Genomic DNA, 17,409 nt, shown 5'->3' on the forward strand with positions numbered 1-17,409 from the left:
GTGAATGTAAGGTGTGGGAGTGCTGAACTTCACAAGACTAAATTCTTAACCTCCTCCTCCTTGCCTAACTCATGTTAATGCATTTAAATTGCGTATTTGCATGTTAAAGTTTGTAGTGGACGACCTTGAGTTGTTGACCTGCACGCCTCTTTGCTGCTTCAGTGTCGTACACAATGTGCTGTTTTTACCCTACAGCACATAACACCCTTATATTTGGCCACGTTAGCAAACTGTCAACTCTGTATGCCGTTACCTCTGTCCCCACCCTGTTTGATGTAGAGAAAATAACATGATAGTCAACATGATGAAAGACACAGGGTCAACAGCAAAAACAGGGGTGTGTGGGTGGGTGTGTATATGTATGTGGGTGTTATGTGGGTGGGGTGTAGGTACTGTGAGTGTGTGTGGGTTTTTGGCTGGGAGGTGTTGGGTACATTTGATGTTGAAAGTGTTAAAAAGAGGTTTGAGACATTGTAATGTAATCTTTGTGCAGGGTTCTGCAGAGTTCAGAGACTTTGAAAGACCTTTTTAATACCCGGCAAAGGCAATTTAACACCTTTTTCACGATCATACTTGTCAAACAATGACGGAAAACTAGTGAGGACAACAAGGTCTACAATTATTTATTAAGTAAATACATTTATTGATATGTAGATCGCATATTTGTCTGTACTTCCCATCTGTACATAACAATAGTTTCTAGTAATGAACCCAAAATTGTTAAATAGTAATTTAGTAAATTTGGGCTAAAATCCACCCATGAGTGGATGAGCTTCCTAACTGCTACAGCTAGAATTATGTATAATGTCTCCCGACAACCTGCATCCAGATACAAAAAACAGTTATAACTACTAGTGCTACAGTCTACTGCAGGCGAGAAAACATATTCAAGAACTTTTTAAAGGAAATTTAAGGGCCTTTTGTTGAGGGAACTGAATTCAACGCCTTTTAGGGGCGCTTTCACAAACCAACATTTAGTCTGTTTTAATCGCACTGCACTCTGGTGTAGACCAAAACAACCGGTCTGAGACCACCTTTTGCAAGCAGTCTGTTTCCAAGCGAACCTTAGTGCGGTTCAATTGCAGTGAGAACATAATAATCCGACCCAACTGCAGGAAGTGAAACCAAAATCCAGGCTGACTGTGTGGGCATTTGTTGAGATGGACACAGGTAAACGACAGGTTAGCATGGGTGGGAGTGTTGTTTTGTAACAGTGCAGAAGGTTTTGCCAACTGTATGTTTTTAATGTTTGAATTTATCTTTTATATACTAGAGAAGCCAAAGACAAATTTCCACTAAGGTGGACAATAAAGTCAAAGTAAAGTAAAGTAAAGTTTGTTTAACATCTGGGCCAAAGAGAACATATAGAGTATGCTAAATAAAGTCCACAAAAATAGTGACGATTCCCTGCATAGAAGTGGCAGCTCTCTTGCTCTTTCGTACACGACCCTCAGAATCTTCGTTTTTTTTATTTGGTCTGCTTTAATCGGTGTACTGTGAAACCGAACCAGAGTAAATAGAAAACAAACTAAAAGTATCAATTTCACTCAGATTCGGACTCGCCAAATGAACTAGGGCTTGTGTCAAGACCGGTAGATACCCTGTCTGTAAAATCTAAATATGTGTGAGTGATTATTGGTGTGTTTGTGCACAGGGTATACTGCACATTCATTTGTGTTTCAGTGTCCTCTCCATATACTGTAGCAGAATAGCTTCAAAATAAAGTAACTAAAAAAGTGTGTAAGTGAATATGAATATCTTAGTTACCCAGATCTATGAGGATGGCGTGTTGCTGCGAGGTGAGCTGTTTCAGCAGCTCTTTGTACGGAGTGTCATTAGCCGGGGGTCGGGACGGGACCGTCTGCCTGAGCAGGTATTGTTCAGACAAAAACTTCCAGATCTCGCCTCGATGTTGCCTTGGGACACCTGCAGGAGATGACAAGACATGAAGGGGGATGAGGGTGGGGTAGTGCAAAGGTGGAATGGCATGTTAACGTGCTATAACTGTCAAAAGACTGACTTTCTACCTAGTATACAAATCATAACATCTGACGTCAGGACTACTGAGAAGAGCCTTACCGTGTCTATAAAAAATGCTTGAGTGACAGACAGAGAGGAGTTTGTTAGCTTTAGATCATATGTCTAAGCGTGAGGGGACACAGTGTTCGACAGTATTTTGCCTCGAGCGTAGAATTTAGTTTTGACCTCAGGAATGAACTCATACTGTCTGTATACAAATATTCTACATGCTGTATTTAACTGTTGCATCACAAAATGACTGACGTGTACTTCTTAGAATACAAATGGAGGGGTGGAGCAGTTATTTCTTATTTTTACACTTCGGAGTTTGTAGGGATTAAACCAGTGATTCTCAAAGTGGGGAGAATCACTGGGGTACTCTGTCAGGGGGTCCACAAAATAATTAACTATAAATTATTAAATTGTGCTGTATCATTAAAAAGTAAAAATCTACATTTTGGGACCATTTGCACCAATAAAACAAGCATATTGTGCCCATAACTCCCGCCCACGTTAGTTATGGGCCTATAGAAACTCGGATATCATTGTGACACACAACGATAAGTTTATTATTTTTAAGTTGAAGCTTTATACTGGTAAGTTTAAATATCTAGATTTATTATGACTATGTAAAGATCACAGATGGAGGATGTTTGAACATGCGACCTTTAAGTCACTTGAACTTGTACAGCGGTTTGGTCAACTCCAGTTGTTTTTAAATGTGCTATACAAATAAACTTGATTTGACTTGACCTTGCAGTTTCACTCATGTGACCACCGTTTTAGTGTGATGTCATCATTTTGTGTCATAATCCAGCTCTTGAGGCTACTTCAGCTGTAAGGCCCTGTTCAGACCTGGTATTCAAATACGTCCTGAGTGATCTGATCACAAGTGGATAGCTTTAAGTACAGGTGTGAACGCACTCAAGACGCATTGAGATCCGATCACTCAGACCACATTCGGAGGTGGTCTGGGCCACATATGGCCACATTCTTTTAGTAGTGTGTACATGAATGTGTCCTAGGGCACATTAAGGACCGCCTAGTGAACTGACGTCCCGCTTGGATCCGCGGGGTCTCTTCGCTCCTAATGTGAATAGACAGGCAGACGTGAGCGCTTGTCTGCCTCGCAGCATGGAAACAGCTTCTGTGCTCTACTGTATTCTGTCGGTACAAATGTATTTTATCAAAATATATCTTATCTAAAGGCTACATATCTACAGACTATCAGACTAGGCATGGGAAGTGCATTATTATCATACTGTTGGAGATGTGTTGGTGTTTTTGTTCCGGTACTTTGCACGGAGCTGACACCCGCCCGCCTGCTTGCTCTCCTCCCCGTCTCTCTGAAGCTCTGTACCCCGCTGTTGCCTAGTAAAGGCAGCAGTGTCGGCGGCATGGAGGTCCCTGGGGACCGCTGGTACAATAACCTTTTATTTTGATGTTTATAAATTGTACCCGAATTCACGAATATGTAGGATATTACTACTGACATTCCTGTTATATCACGTCACAATGTCTGTTGTATTAGCCATGTGTTTACTACATGTTTATTTGCATATTGAGCGGGGCAGGGAGATCCGATCACAAGTGGTCACTCAAGACGCATTCTAATGCCAGATGTGAACAGACGTACTTAAAGCTGTCCACTTGTGTTTGGATCACTCAGCATGCATCTTAATGCCAGGTCTGAACAGGGCCTAAGACTGCTATTCATTGGCCAGTAGCCTTTTTGTGTGCACGTGGGTTCTGAACTTTAGATCCCCCGTTACGTTTGAGGCCGAGGGCAGAGGAGATAACCTTCCTGTTCTCTGTGCAGAATGTGCTGATACTAGAACATGGACAGAATAGAAAGCCTTGACAATAAGAGAAAGAAACTGGGGGAAAGTTGTCGAATGTTTGTGACAACACAAACATCGAATTAAAAACAGTTTATCAATTTTATGCTCTTTCCTTTTGCTATATTTGGGGAAAAAGGCCCCAGCTGTTGATAAGAAGAAACGTTACAATACATATTTTTAGTGTTGGAGCTTTATACATTAAGCTTTGGTCAATATTTGCTAATACCTGGTGATTTTAAAAAAGAACAAACATTTCCAAGAAGCACTGATATATGTATTTGTGGAGCCTAATATGTACCTTGTGCAACAGCAGCATGTATGGTCTCTGAGTCAAACTTGACCTTTGCCCTCGCAGGAGTTCCCAGCATCTTCTCCCAGACCAGAGTGACCTCCTTCAGACATGGAGTGATTTCCTCGTAGTCCAGCTTCAGACGCTTGTTCTGCAGATCGCTTGCTGAGGCTAAGAACAGAAATACACAAACAATACACGTCATTACTGTGACAACCCCAGCACCCTTTTGGCTCGCCCCTGTGGTGTGTCTGTGTGTGTGTGTGTGTGTGTGTGTGTGTGGAGCTGAGGTGCTGGAAACACCTGCACAGATGTGAGCGGCTTTCTTCACAAAGCACCAAGACCTGCACATTTTGCGTTGTCCTTTTGGTTTTGTTTCCGCACTCGTACACCTTCATGCAAGACTTCCACACACTAACTAGCGTGTCAGAACAATAAAAACAGGGTAGAGTAAAAAATGTGCCTGTGACTGCAGCCAAAAACCGATTTAATGACACAGAATAAGAAATGAATAAAGTTTTATTAAATAAAACCTTTACTTTCAGATAAAGAGGATTTTAAACCGGCCAGGCCAACTGCATTTCATGAGTGAGGCTGTCATCGTCTAGAGACTGAATTGATCGAAAAAGAAAAGATGGTCACAGGATCTTTTTTAGACTTGTGGTAATGAATCAAAATAAGCATGTCACATATTCTAAAAACAGGGAACCTTTCATTTTTGGGTTGTTTGGGAAATGTTGGAGGCAAACGCCTCGAAATGTCAGCTGGGAATGTGTGAGCAATGACTGCAGGAGCAGCCTTGCTGGTTAAGCACCATGTTTAACTTTTCACTTGTTTCTTTCAAACCTGCAATTACTGTTTTTTTTCTTTGACCACTGAAGGTCAGCGGAACAAGTTGTGAACACAGCACTGACATCACCACCTTTTAAGTTGACATTGTGAACTTGTTAGCAAACAGTTGCCTGTACACGTCCAGCAGTTACAGAGCAACATTAGCATTCATTTGGAGCCTTGTTTCAGGCCAGCTGGTGAATTTGAGTCCAATATTCACTCTCTTTTAGCTCTGCTTTTGGTCTCCACCAACCCCTTTGGGACATATCTGGCTCTTTTGCTGCTAAATGCGCCACTATTTGCGCAAGTTTATTTTAGATCCAATCACCTTGTTTTGTACATGACACACAGCGAGAGAGAGAGAGAGTAAATCAAGGAATATCAGCAATCCTTTGGACAGGACGTTCTATGTTTTGCGCAACCAAATTTGTGACTTTCAGATTAACACATCAACTAAACAGAAGCTGTGAATTCCGTTGCAACATGTTGACACCAGTGATCAAAGAAAGTGAGGGCACACCCAGCACCCCTCATCTGTTCCTCTCTTTCAGTCAACACCCTTCCTCTCTTTCCTCCCTAATCTCTTAACCCACAGCCCTTTTCTCTTCTTCTCTTTCTCTTTTCTGCCGACACTCAACTCTTTCTTCTCAGTCAATCCCACATTTGTCTCGTCCGTCAATCGCACTCTCCCTCTCCCCTTTTCTCCCTCTTTCCCCTTGCGGACTTCCCCACCCTTTCCGCTCATGTGTGGTGTCCACCCAGTGACCAGCTGCAACTTGGCAGAGCTGGGGAGAATGACATCATCACTATGGGACAGGAAAGAGACAGCAGTCCGTTTCCTGTTCCAACCAGACACCTTCCTGGAAACAGCCAAGAGGGGGAATGCATTTATTTGCATCCGCAACTTTTGCGAAAAGGAACTGGGGCAATTACAAAAATAATAATAACATTAATAATTTATAAAAACACCACAGCTTTAAAGGAGCAGTGTGTAGAATCTGGCGGTATCTAGTAGTGAGGTTGCAGATTGCAGCCAACTCAAGCCTCTCCCCTGTGCCAAGCATGTAGAAGAACTACGGTGGCCATCGCAAAAACGCCATTGGTCCTCTCTAGAGCCAGTTGTTGTAAGAGTTGTGTAAGTCATTTGGAGCAGAAAAAGGAAGTGAGTTGTGAAGCAAGAGAGTGAAAGCGGCGGCGACGGGAGCGAATGACGTTATCAACTCCGGCCCAAGCAGGAAAAGTTAACAGTGTGGGTTTGTCCGTTCTTGGATACTGTAGAAACACGTCGGACTCCGTGAAGAGGACCCTATATAGATATGAAGGACTCATTCTAATTTAACAAAGACACTAAATATATATACACTAAATAAACGTATTAATATTATATTCCATTTCTGCCAATAGATCCCCCTAATTATTACACACCGGTCCTTTAATGAACAAATTGAGAATGTAAATTCAGTAAAGTGCTTTCCATAGAACGCACACTAAAATCCAGGATATTTTAAAATAACTTGGCACAAGATAAATTGAGAACACCTGAAGAGGTCTGAAAACATTTTATGAAATGCTGTATATCATAGGCCTCAGCAATCACAGACAGAGAAGAAGTAGCGGGAGTGACCTGGAAGGCTTAGGCTGGATAATAAAAGAAGAAAACTTGGACGGAGCAGATAGCTGACACACCCAGAGTAAGAATAGATTCTGCTGGAGCGGCCGTGGCTCTGCTGTCGGTCTTATCAGCTGTCTGGAGTAGACAGAGTCTGGTCCATCAGGACTGGCTCATTGGCTGCAGCCCAGCGAGCGCTCCATCCCTCCAACCTCTCCTCCCGCTGGAACACTCCACCCAAGATAACACACAACAAAATAGGACACCCCACCCTGGAGCTGACAAAGATACACACACACACTGACGGAGGCACGCACGCACACACGCTTTCGCAGTAGACCTATAAAGCATGCGGCAGTGTGAGAGATAAACAGAAAGAATAGAGGACTGGGAGTTGAGCCCCACCCTTACAAATAAAGGATAGAAAAGTGGAGCGCACCCTGTGGGAAGAATAAAACACAATTAAACTATTGACGCCCAAGAAAGCCGCCACACGCTGCAGATGTGTAAGTTGTCGTGTTATCGTATGAGTACAGCGAGTTTGTGTGTGAGTTCGCTGCCCGGACTTGTTTTCCTTTCATCAAAATTGACCCACATTCTCGCCATCCACACCCTGTTATGAAGGCAATGATTTCTATCTGTGTGATGGATGAAGTACTATTTGTGTGTGAATTATTTCTTGGTATACAGAGCAGGTAGTTAGGGGCGTGGCGCATAGCTAGGTGTGTGCATCGATAGTTGTCAACTGGGTCAGGAAAAGAGGTGGTGCACTTGGCACACCCTTAGCAACACATAAACACACCTATATATTACACAACCTGTTAATTTGGGATGGGTCTAAATATTAAAAGAAACAGGTGTGCACTTGACTATCTAACCTCTGTGTGTGTGCGTGTGCGTGTGCGTGTGTGTGTGTGAGCTTCCAGAGAAAGCAATCATCATTAAATTCAATGATAGTGACTAATATAAAGAATATAATAGAAGTGACTCATCATGTACTGCAATGTTTTTTTTCTAATGCTAATTATCAGGTTAATAGAGATTATACTGCTCATTGTAGCGAATCATGTTTTCAGCTACACCTACGGTATGTTGTTAACTTGCAGAAGAGAGCTGCTCGTGACACAACATGGTTTGAGCTGCGCTCGCCGCACATCACAACGCACAGCTACTGAAGTCGGGCTTTGCTATTGGAAATAATGGGTTTCACAGCGCAGTGGTGCTGTTGTTGGGTTGTGTCTGAAAAGGCCTTCAGTGAGTGAGAGACAGACAGGAGCCTACTAAGAGACAGATATAGGTTCAAGCAGGGGCAAAAAATGAATGAATGAATAAAAACTGATCAATATTAGTTTATGCCAGAGATTCACACAAGTTCACGTCAGAAGGGAGAATTATTCTGTATTCTTTCCTGAGAATTATAAGTAAAATTAAAAGTATTTAAGATTAAAAATGCTGTTGCAGTGTACTTATTATTTTGTTATTTTTCATTCTTTGAAAGTCACCAGAATGCAGGAAACAAAGTCTCGGAAACTCTCTCTGAGCCCCAGACCCCTGATTTGATTTACAAATCCTCCCTATTTTTTAGATCTCAAGGTTAGCAAGTGTGCTTTGCAGGCTCCTTGTGTGTGTGTGTTTTAATCCCCATCATCCATTCGACTCACCCTGCAGTTTCTGGTTCTCCCTCTCCATCCTCTGCAGCAGGATCTGCTGCATGATGGCTTTCCTCCAGAGCTCCCTCAGCTCCTCTTTGCTCTTTTTCGTCCTCTCCTCAGGCACCAGCCTTATGGACGAGTCCCCACTTCCGCCAACTCCCACCTGGCCCACGCACACTCGACCCCCCTCTAGACAGGGATCCCCTCGCTCTGAAAGACATATCAGATTAGATTACATTAGAGTAGATCAGATCATGCTACATTACAGCGTCCATTGCAGCAGCAAGATATAGCCAAGCAATAACAAGAGATAACAGTGTTACAATATGAATTATGACACAGCGTTGTTGAATACTCGATTCTGATTGGTCAATTAAAGCATTGTCCGGTCTGTTATTTCTTTATAACAGACCAGGACGCAGTTCTGATGTCGGACTCTGGAGGACCGTTTTTATTTGTGCAAAACAGCAGAGCTTGTTAGTAGAAAGGAAAATTTATATTCACAGGATATGAAAAACTTTTTATCTGGGGGAAATTCATTTTTTTTTTTTTTTACTTTGCCAATTGACCCACAGTCAAAAAAAACAAGTCAATTCAATTTGCAACAAACCCTCGGACACTCATGCAAAATAAAAAAAAAAATGCTAAACATAGATATATTTGACACAGTCGGGCGCAACGCACACGCAGTAAAAAAAAAAGTGTTTGTGTGACTCCACCCCAAAGTACAGGGTGGATACCAAACCTCAAAATACCGTGTTGTTTAGAGGAAGGACATAACAACTATCCAGATAGCTCAGATAGCACTTGTCTTTCAGTTCGTAGGAACATCGATTCAGTTTGATTACACACGCACACACACACACACACACACACCTTAGCTTGGCTTAGGAATGTCAATCTGATGCTTATCTTCTGAGATAGGTATTAATATAGGTCACCATTTCAAGCAACAGATAAACCACAAAGACAATACCGTGTTGTTTAGAGGCAGGACATAACTATCCAGATAGCTCAGATAGCACCTCTCTTTTGGTTCGTAGGAACATCGATTCAGTTTGATTACACACACACACACACGCACATACACGCACACACACACACACAAACACACAATGACAATAGTGTTCTTTGTGTCAGGTGTATGCCTTTGTGTCTGTCAGGGAGACTTTCCAAGACGTGCTGAAACCAGCAGACTCACTATACAAACATATGGCTCTCAAAGTTATAAGTGTGACACACACACACACACACACACACACACATACATACATAGACGGCGAAGCTCTTCAGAGACTCATGTATTTGTTAGACAAACACGGACTCCTACACTGCTTCAACAGAACACGGCTGAAGAGTTTGCTTATAAGTGTGAAAAGTGCCTGCACACACTTGCAAACGCACACGCGCGCAAATTTATCCTGTGATCCTTTTGGGGATCTTACCGTAACCATAAGAGCTACCGTGCTGTATACGCCTAATCTTAATGCTAAAACCATGTCTTAATGCCAAAACAACCACATACACACACCCTCTTGCACAAAGTGGCACGATCAACTCCCTGAGCAAACATTTCACCAGAACCATGTCCAAGAACACACACACACACACACACACATGCAAAGTGGGTCAACAAGGCTGGCGCTTTCCTCTGGCGCTGTCTGTGTGTGGACTGTCAACATGACCTTGAGACACCGCCATCCCCTCCAACACACACACACACACACGCACACGCACACGCACACACAAAGTCGACACACCCATGACCTCATGTATGTAAGCAGCACACACATAAATACACGCCCAACTCAACCACTGCATTCAGCCAGCACAAAGCCCATCACACTGACCTGCTAGAAGCACTGTTTTTCTTTTACTACACGGCAGTTGACTGTCAAAATAGACTTCAGGTGCGGATTTAATTAATAATGACTACTTGATGTTTCATTTGAAAGGGAAACTTAGCGCACAATGTCGGGCCTAAATCTCACTAATCCCTTATGAGCAGCATGTTCAGTGGGAAACTGGATAAAGAGGTCACATTAGTCCCACATTCCTGTTGCATTCATTAGACCCAAACACAGAATCCAGAGGGCTGTGTGAAGAAGTGTAATGTAATCTATTACTCCTGCAAAAAATACCACCTTTGTGAAAGTTATAATTTTCTGTTGCTGTCGGTGAGACTGTGTCACAGGTGTTTATTGAACCATATGGTGGCTGTGTGTTGAGAATCTGGACATTTTAGACTTTGGCGCCCCTCAGTGGTAGAATATAAAAGACCTGAGTGGCAGATAGCAGAGCGTGGCTTTCTACACATTGTGGCTAATATGGAAAATACCCTGTTAAGTAATGTAGTGTTCAGTGTTACATGGTCTAATAGTGCCCACTCTTCATCTTTGCTACAGCAGTCTTCTTGATTTTTGTGAGCTTTAGGGGATACACTATATGTGAATAGGGTAAAAAAATAACTAATAGATATCGCCATGAAACTTCCCCTGTTGATTACTTACATTAAGACAATTATTTTTTGTATTAAAATTAAATTGTATGTTTAAATGAGCAGAATGAGTCAAAGGTGTTCATCACTCCATAAATCTGAAAATACTGTCAAGTCATAAAAAAATTAAATAAATAAATTGCCATGTTTTTAGGAATAAAATGTTATATAAGTTATGAATGATATATGAACAAATACCTCTGTAAAAACCTTCAGAATATAGATTGGAATGAAACTGGAAAGTTTGGTGGATGTAAGTGCTACTGAAGTGGAGATTTCTGGCTCAGTCTGAAGAAAATACTCATTTTGAGAAAACAGCCTTTAAAAGATATGTATTGTAAAATTCCATACATTTTGTAAGACACTACAGGTGAATAAGATAAAGAAAAAATTACATTAAGACAATTCTTTTTTGTATTACAAGTTTTCTGAAATGTTATGTTTAAATATGCAAATGAGGCATTATCTAAATGCTAAGTTTTGGTGAATTTAGGGGAAATCTAAAGACGCAAACAGACAGCGTGTAGTAAATCAAACACCTAAATGTGTATTTTGGATGTTTTCTTTTGACTAGACTGAAAGAAGACATGTTATGGAACCAAAATAGCCCAAAATATCAATCATTTGTACCGCTGCCTTTTGTAAAAGTAATTCAATTACAGTACTTCAAAGTTTTTCTTTTGCTGTGTTTTTGTGATTTCACTCATTTCCCTGGAACTGAAATGGAAACTACACGTCAGTCCTATTAGCTTGTATAACTATGAACAGGGTAATAAATTCAAGCATCAGTGGTATCGTAGGACTCAAAACAGCCACCGCTATTATTTTTGGCATGGCGCGCATCGCTGCAGGCAGATCCGCCACCCCACGGCAGAATGTGCCATTTGTTACTCTTCTGGATCAATGCCAGCTGACAGCAGATTTTTTTCCTGACTTTTTATCTCACCCTTACGTCTTCACTCTGTTGATAGTACATGAAATAATACACTAAATTCTGTTAGACCTGCACTGCAGCAGCATCAATACAATTATATTAATATTACAGGTTTCATAAATGTAGTATTTGTTGCAGGCACATTGTATTCAACTGCATTATACCATAAAGTGCGTCATCGTAATTCCAATGAATCACAGTGAAGAATGGCCGCTGTTGTTCCCTTGTCTAAAATTCTTGTTTTCTGTAAGAATAGAAAGCAAAAGCGACTAACGTCCATAGATGCCACCATTTAAATGTCTTTAGGAGTTTTCAGAGAAATGTGACACAACTGAATACCACATCAGTGGACAGCTCATAAAGACTCTACATTAAAACAACCCCCTTTAAAGGCTCCAGTGGGCTTTCAATGTCACTGATGATCGATGATGAAACTAGTCCTTCTCAATGGAAGTCTTTCTGATGGATTCACTTACAGATTAAAACAATTACTCAATTAATCAATCCAAAAAATAAAAATATGTAATCAATCAACAATTTTGATTATCAATTAAGCCATATGTAAAGAAAAGAAAAACAGCTTCTCAAATGTGAGGATGTGCGTTTTTTCTGTGTTTGATATCGTTGGAAACTGAAACTGATTTTGGACTGTTGTTCAGACAAAACAAGACATTCGAAGACGTCATCCTGGACTCTGACATTTTATAGACCAAATGATTGATTAATTAATTAATTAATCAAAAAATAACAGGCCGGGGTTTAATGCATGTATGAAGATGTTTTCATGTGTAGGTTGTTTTTTTTACTGTGTTTGATACAGGAGGAGTTATAGTGGAGCTACAGTTTAACCAACCCAACTATCACAACTGTCAACACTTGTTCTGTCATTCACACATTACACAGACACGGTACATATAATTATCAAGACACAGGATCTGAAGACATGCAAGCACACGCATGGTCTGCACACACACACACACACACACACACACACACACACACACACACACACACACACACACACACACACACACACACACACACACACACACACACACACACACACACACACACACACATCCTGAGATGAAACTGGTGAGTAATATTTAATTAAATGTAGAACACAATTGACTACTTTTATCCTCCACACATCCAAAATACTTGACAAGGCTATAAATCTCCATGCCAGACCCACTTTGTTTTGTTTTGTTAACTCGCCCAAGGCATTCAAACTTCTGCTTGTACTTCTACATTAATCCAATGAAAGAAAATATCAACTGATAACAGTCAGAGCAATGTACGCTCACTTTATAATGCAAATTTCAAAGCTGCAAAACAAGCACGAGATGCTACAACAACTCATGTGCATGTCAATCCATCACAGTCTGATAACAATGCAGAAGTATGAGACCCCGGTTATTTTAGTTTCAAGTTTAGACACTCGAATGCATCATCAACATCAAACGCAAAGTACATTTTTCACCTCGCTAAAGTCGTGCGAGGTTGACCCGCCGGGATCATTTGGGTTCATTCGCATCACTCACGCTAGACGCGATGGAAAGGAGGGGCTTACCTCTGTGTAGATACCGACAACGCTTCATCAGTCATGACCGAAATAACCAGTATTGCTGCTTTGTACATGTTGTGGAAGTCCCAGATGCGTTGTGTCAAAATAAACAGATTGTGCTGTGATTTAATTTCAATAAATGGATCAAAACGATGCTGAAATAACTACATAATGATGCAGATTTGTAAAAAGTCTGAATTCATGCTTTGTCAGGTCTGTCCGCAAGACGACAAGCAAACAACTTCTAAAATGCTTGTTTTCTCAATGGAGTTTGGATCGATCAGTGCCAGGCTATGCTAACATTGTAGCTGCTCCATCAACACTCAACATTACGTTATCTAGGCATAAATACGGCAGGGAAGTTGTTCTTTATACCATAAGACAATCTGCGATTTTTACAAATACATTTATACACAGAGTTTCGTCCGGTCTCTGTACAAATATGAGGTACTATCGTAGCTACGGGTGCCCACAGACAGCTACAATATGTTTTTCTTCCATTTCAGATTCAAAACGTAAGGACGTCAAAGGAGGAGAATCTAAACGCTGATAGGCTTTCGCGAAACAGCATCACACAAATTTCTCGCTAACTAATCAAATATTTCAACTTGTGCAAATATGTGTATTTCGCGAACACCCACCTATTCCTCTCTTTGCATTGACTTTTTATAATTGCGCCAGGCGAAAGTTTGCCTCGCGTTTGATGTGAATGCCCCATAAGAGGGTGACCAAATTTGTTGAGAATGACATTGGCCTTTCTGGCCATACTGTATGCTTTATATAATTGAATCAATTGTCCTTCAGCACTGTAACATAAGTTGCCAACAATGTTTTTCTCAGGAACATAACAGAAAAATAAACTAATATTTATATAATAAATATTTACGTCTACTTCATCATGTTAATATGTGTTTAATTCAATTTCTAGATTGGGACTTCAAGAGGAAAGTAAATTAGAAGTGGGTACCATACTGGTCAAAACTAGGTTGGCACTTCTCAGTTCAAGTTTATACAGGAGAGAAAGAGCTCTGGTAAAGTGATCTATTTTCATCCCCTTCCTCTTTTCTAATCACACCTGAACCATCACGTTAAATGAGTGGAAAAGTGTAGACACTGCACCACTGTCTACACGTCGGCTGTTTAAAAAAATAGCACCGGTGACGAAGCACACGTGAAGTGTCTTACTCATGCTCTTATTTTGGTAGGATATTAAGCATGTGTGTTTCCACAAGTGTCTTGACGTCAAACTGCCTTCTTCCTCAGAAGAAGACATTGTGAATTTTACAACTGGAGCATGCAAAGTAATCCAAGTGTGAAAATCTCACCTGTCAAAGCTTGTTCATGCACACAAACATGCTTACACTCACCAAGTGCACCGGAGCAGGAATTTTTGTTAGTTTGACAAGTAGCCTAAAAGAGACATGTGCCATACTCTTTGGTGATAGTGAGCAAAATAGGTGCAGAACTCAGTGAGATGAAATTATATCGCAGAATGATTTACTTCGATGCAAATTACTGTGTCGTGTTTTGTTTAAGATTTTGTTCCTGATGAGCTGGTATATTGTTTAAAATTGCCTAATTCTCTCAATAATTTCTCAAGTTAAAAATAATATGGAGTTTCCAGGATTCCAGGAAGAGAAAATCCCATTCATATTCTGAATCGCAGATTTGATTATTAGCCATAATGTCATAACCTTCCAAGGTAGACTTGATTGTGTAACGATGGTATATGCTCCTGTCCATTTGATGTCAACCTTGTTTTAAGAGAAACATGTTTTATTCACGATGTCATCGAGAGTCACTACACTACCCACATTCCTAAGTGTGACAGCGAAGTCTCTGATTGGTGGAGCTCGCTATTACCATGGAAATGTGTACCGCACCCAGCGCAAACAGCTAGTGAGTGGTACATGCTCTTACGCTGCTCCGTAGTCTTCTCCCAGGCCAACATGGCAGCTCGTTTGGAAACTTTTATCTTATGTTACAGTTCACAGAAATGTGTGAACATTTGAGGCGAACAATAAGCCATGCAGTTGCTGAAACCGTCTTCATTTTAGATCCACAACGGTTAGTTTAAACGTTTTTCGTGAGTTTCCAGAGGTGGCGAGTTGCCATTTGCAATGGTTTATGGCATGAGTAGTTCCTTCACTCTTAATGTACACCAGTCTTGTACCTTTGCCTTTTTTCTGTTTTCCAATGGGTTTATTTTGTTCTGAATCAAATGTTTTATGGTCATAATTCATCTCGTGACCATGATTAAAACTCTTTATATAACGATTTTGTGAAACGTCAATGGATAAATGAATGGGAAAATCACTTCCAGAACCAGAGCCGTTCAAAAAGGGGGCGGTCACTGTCGATCTCTATTGTAAAAATGGACAAACAAAGAGTACGACACATCCTTAGTGAACCAACGACAAAGATTTTCTCTTCAATGTGCTCTAGATTTTGTTCATTAACCATAAAGTGTTGGTTTATTTAAATGATTGCCTTTTGGACAAATTGTCAAATATTTTGCGAGGACTGAGTCATCAGTTTTAATCCAAGGAAACTGTTACTTTTATAAGGAATAAACTTTTCTTTGTAATTTACCAAGTTACCAGATCAGTGATCAACACTGAGCGGGCCTCCATTTTGACTCAAGAACAACAGAAACAGCAAATTGGCCGGGCGACTTTCAACTTTCTTTAGGACTGATGAATAAGTAAGACATTGACAGGCAATGTCAATGTCTTACTACAAAGGCCACTTGTTAATCCTTACGGGGAACATTGCATAGAGAGTGTGTGTCCATTCTTACCGTTAGTGTCTGTGTTCTTCTGAGGTGTAGCGACCCGTAGGAAGATCTGCTGCCTCCACGAGTGGCGGTGGTTGCGCAGAGGGCTTTCCCCGGCCACATTGGCCACATATGCTGCAGTTGGTGTAGACAGAGCAGCTACATCCCTGAAGCACAAACAAGCACAGGATTGGTTACATAATACGTAAGGGATAATGTACAGCGAGCCGGTCATTGTTGTGAAAGAATCCCCGACAGGACGATGCCTCACCCCGACACGAAGCGGAGGGGTCTCTCATCCCCCTGAAGGGGATTCTTTCACAACAATGACCCGCTAGATGTTCATTTTCCTGTTTATTACACGGCTACTTACTGAAGAAATCAATATTTTGACGCAAAAATGGTCCGCCAGAGTCCTACATCAGAGCTGCACCCATAGCAACGGTCTGCTATACATAGCAACAGTCTGTTATACAGAAATTACAGACCGCAGAACGCTGTGATTGGTCTGGTTGTAGGTTGTAGTCTATACATATAAAGTACTGTACCTACATTCATATATACTGTATATCAAAAAATAGAGACATAAAATCATCTTAAGTGATCCATGAAACCAGGAGCATAGGTTATAACATTGCTGGACACACTAACATGGATGTGACTATTTGGTGTACATGTGTGTGTACCTGCTCTTTGGTTCAGGACAATCGTTCTCTTGGACGGGTGCCAGAAATGGAAATTTCAGAAAATTAGGGACAGAGGAGGAGGAGGTGAGACGAGCACGGAGGCCACCCAGAGGACTGAGATGGAGAGATGGAGGTGGAAAATCAGATAAAAAAGAGAAACGTGGGCCCCGTTCACACAGAGAGACACATGAATTATGAGAAATGGTTTTGAACTGAAGTGAAAAAAGTTCAAGTTTTAAAAGAGACAAAGCTTGGATCTCTTTTCAAACGGTCAACCCATGAGTGACATGTTTAGCGTTTCTCTGTCTGAACGGGGCCTTACATAATAACATGAAAAAAAGAGACACTGCATGAGTTGAGCTGAAAACCAATGCAGGATTCTCACCGTCTTTTATTGAGCCGGGCTCCGGTAGAAGGTGAGGAAGGATGATGAGGGAGGAGAAGAGAGGGAGATGAAGGGCAGGGAGGAACAGGAGGAAGGGTGGAGTCGGTTGGGACATGTCTGAGAACCAGTGCAGATACAGAAAGAGAGAGCAAAGACACTGAAAAAAGTATGAAAATGCAGGGAAAATTAAGTTTTTTTTGAAGGTAGAGCTTGGAGACAGTTTGTGAGTAGATATAGAAGTTTGGTTGATCATTGGGGGTGTAAGAAAATATAAAAATATCTATATATTATACATATACATTATCCCTTACATATGTTCCCTC

General features: G+C 41.1%; 1 protein-coding gene across 7 annotated transcripts in view; it reads right to left on the reverse strand.

The window, feature by feature from the left end:
• Positions 1-17,409, reverse strand: part of tbc1d1 (TBC1 (tre-2/USP6, BUB2, cdc16) domain family, member 1) — a 65,868-nt gene that overhangs the window by 9,186 nt on the left and 39,273 nt on the right. For 4 of the 7 annotated variants that reach the window (XM_074630143.1, XM_074630142.1, XM_074630144.1 and 1 more), the window contains 6 exons: positions 17,087-17,203; positions 16,702-16,815; positions 16,040-16,182; positions 8,251-8,451; positions 4,159-4,320; positions 1,768-1,926 (listed from right to left, as the gene is read on the reverse strand). In XM_074630143.1, the coding sequence (XP_074486244.1) occupies positions 1,768-1,926; positions 4,159-4,320; positions 8,251-8,451; positions 16,040-16,182; positions 16,702-16,815; positions 17,087-17,203 (896 nt within the window). The remainder of the gene's footprint in view (positions 1-1,767; positions 1,927-4,158; positions 4,321-8,250; positions 8,452-16,039; positions 16,183-16,701; positions 16,816-17,086; positions 17,204-17,409) is intronic. The other 3 variants (XM_074630146.1, XM_074630145.1, XM_074630149.1) reach the window with 1 other exon arrangement.

Source organism: Sebastes fasciatus, chromosome 3 (genome assembly GCF_043250625.1).
Source record: "Sebastes fasciatus isolate fSebFas1 chromosome 3, fSebFas1.pri, whole genome shotgun sequence".
Taxonomy (NCBI): Eukaryota; Metazoa; Chordata; class Actinopteri; order Perciformes; family Sebastidae; genus Sebastes; species Sebastes fasciatus.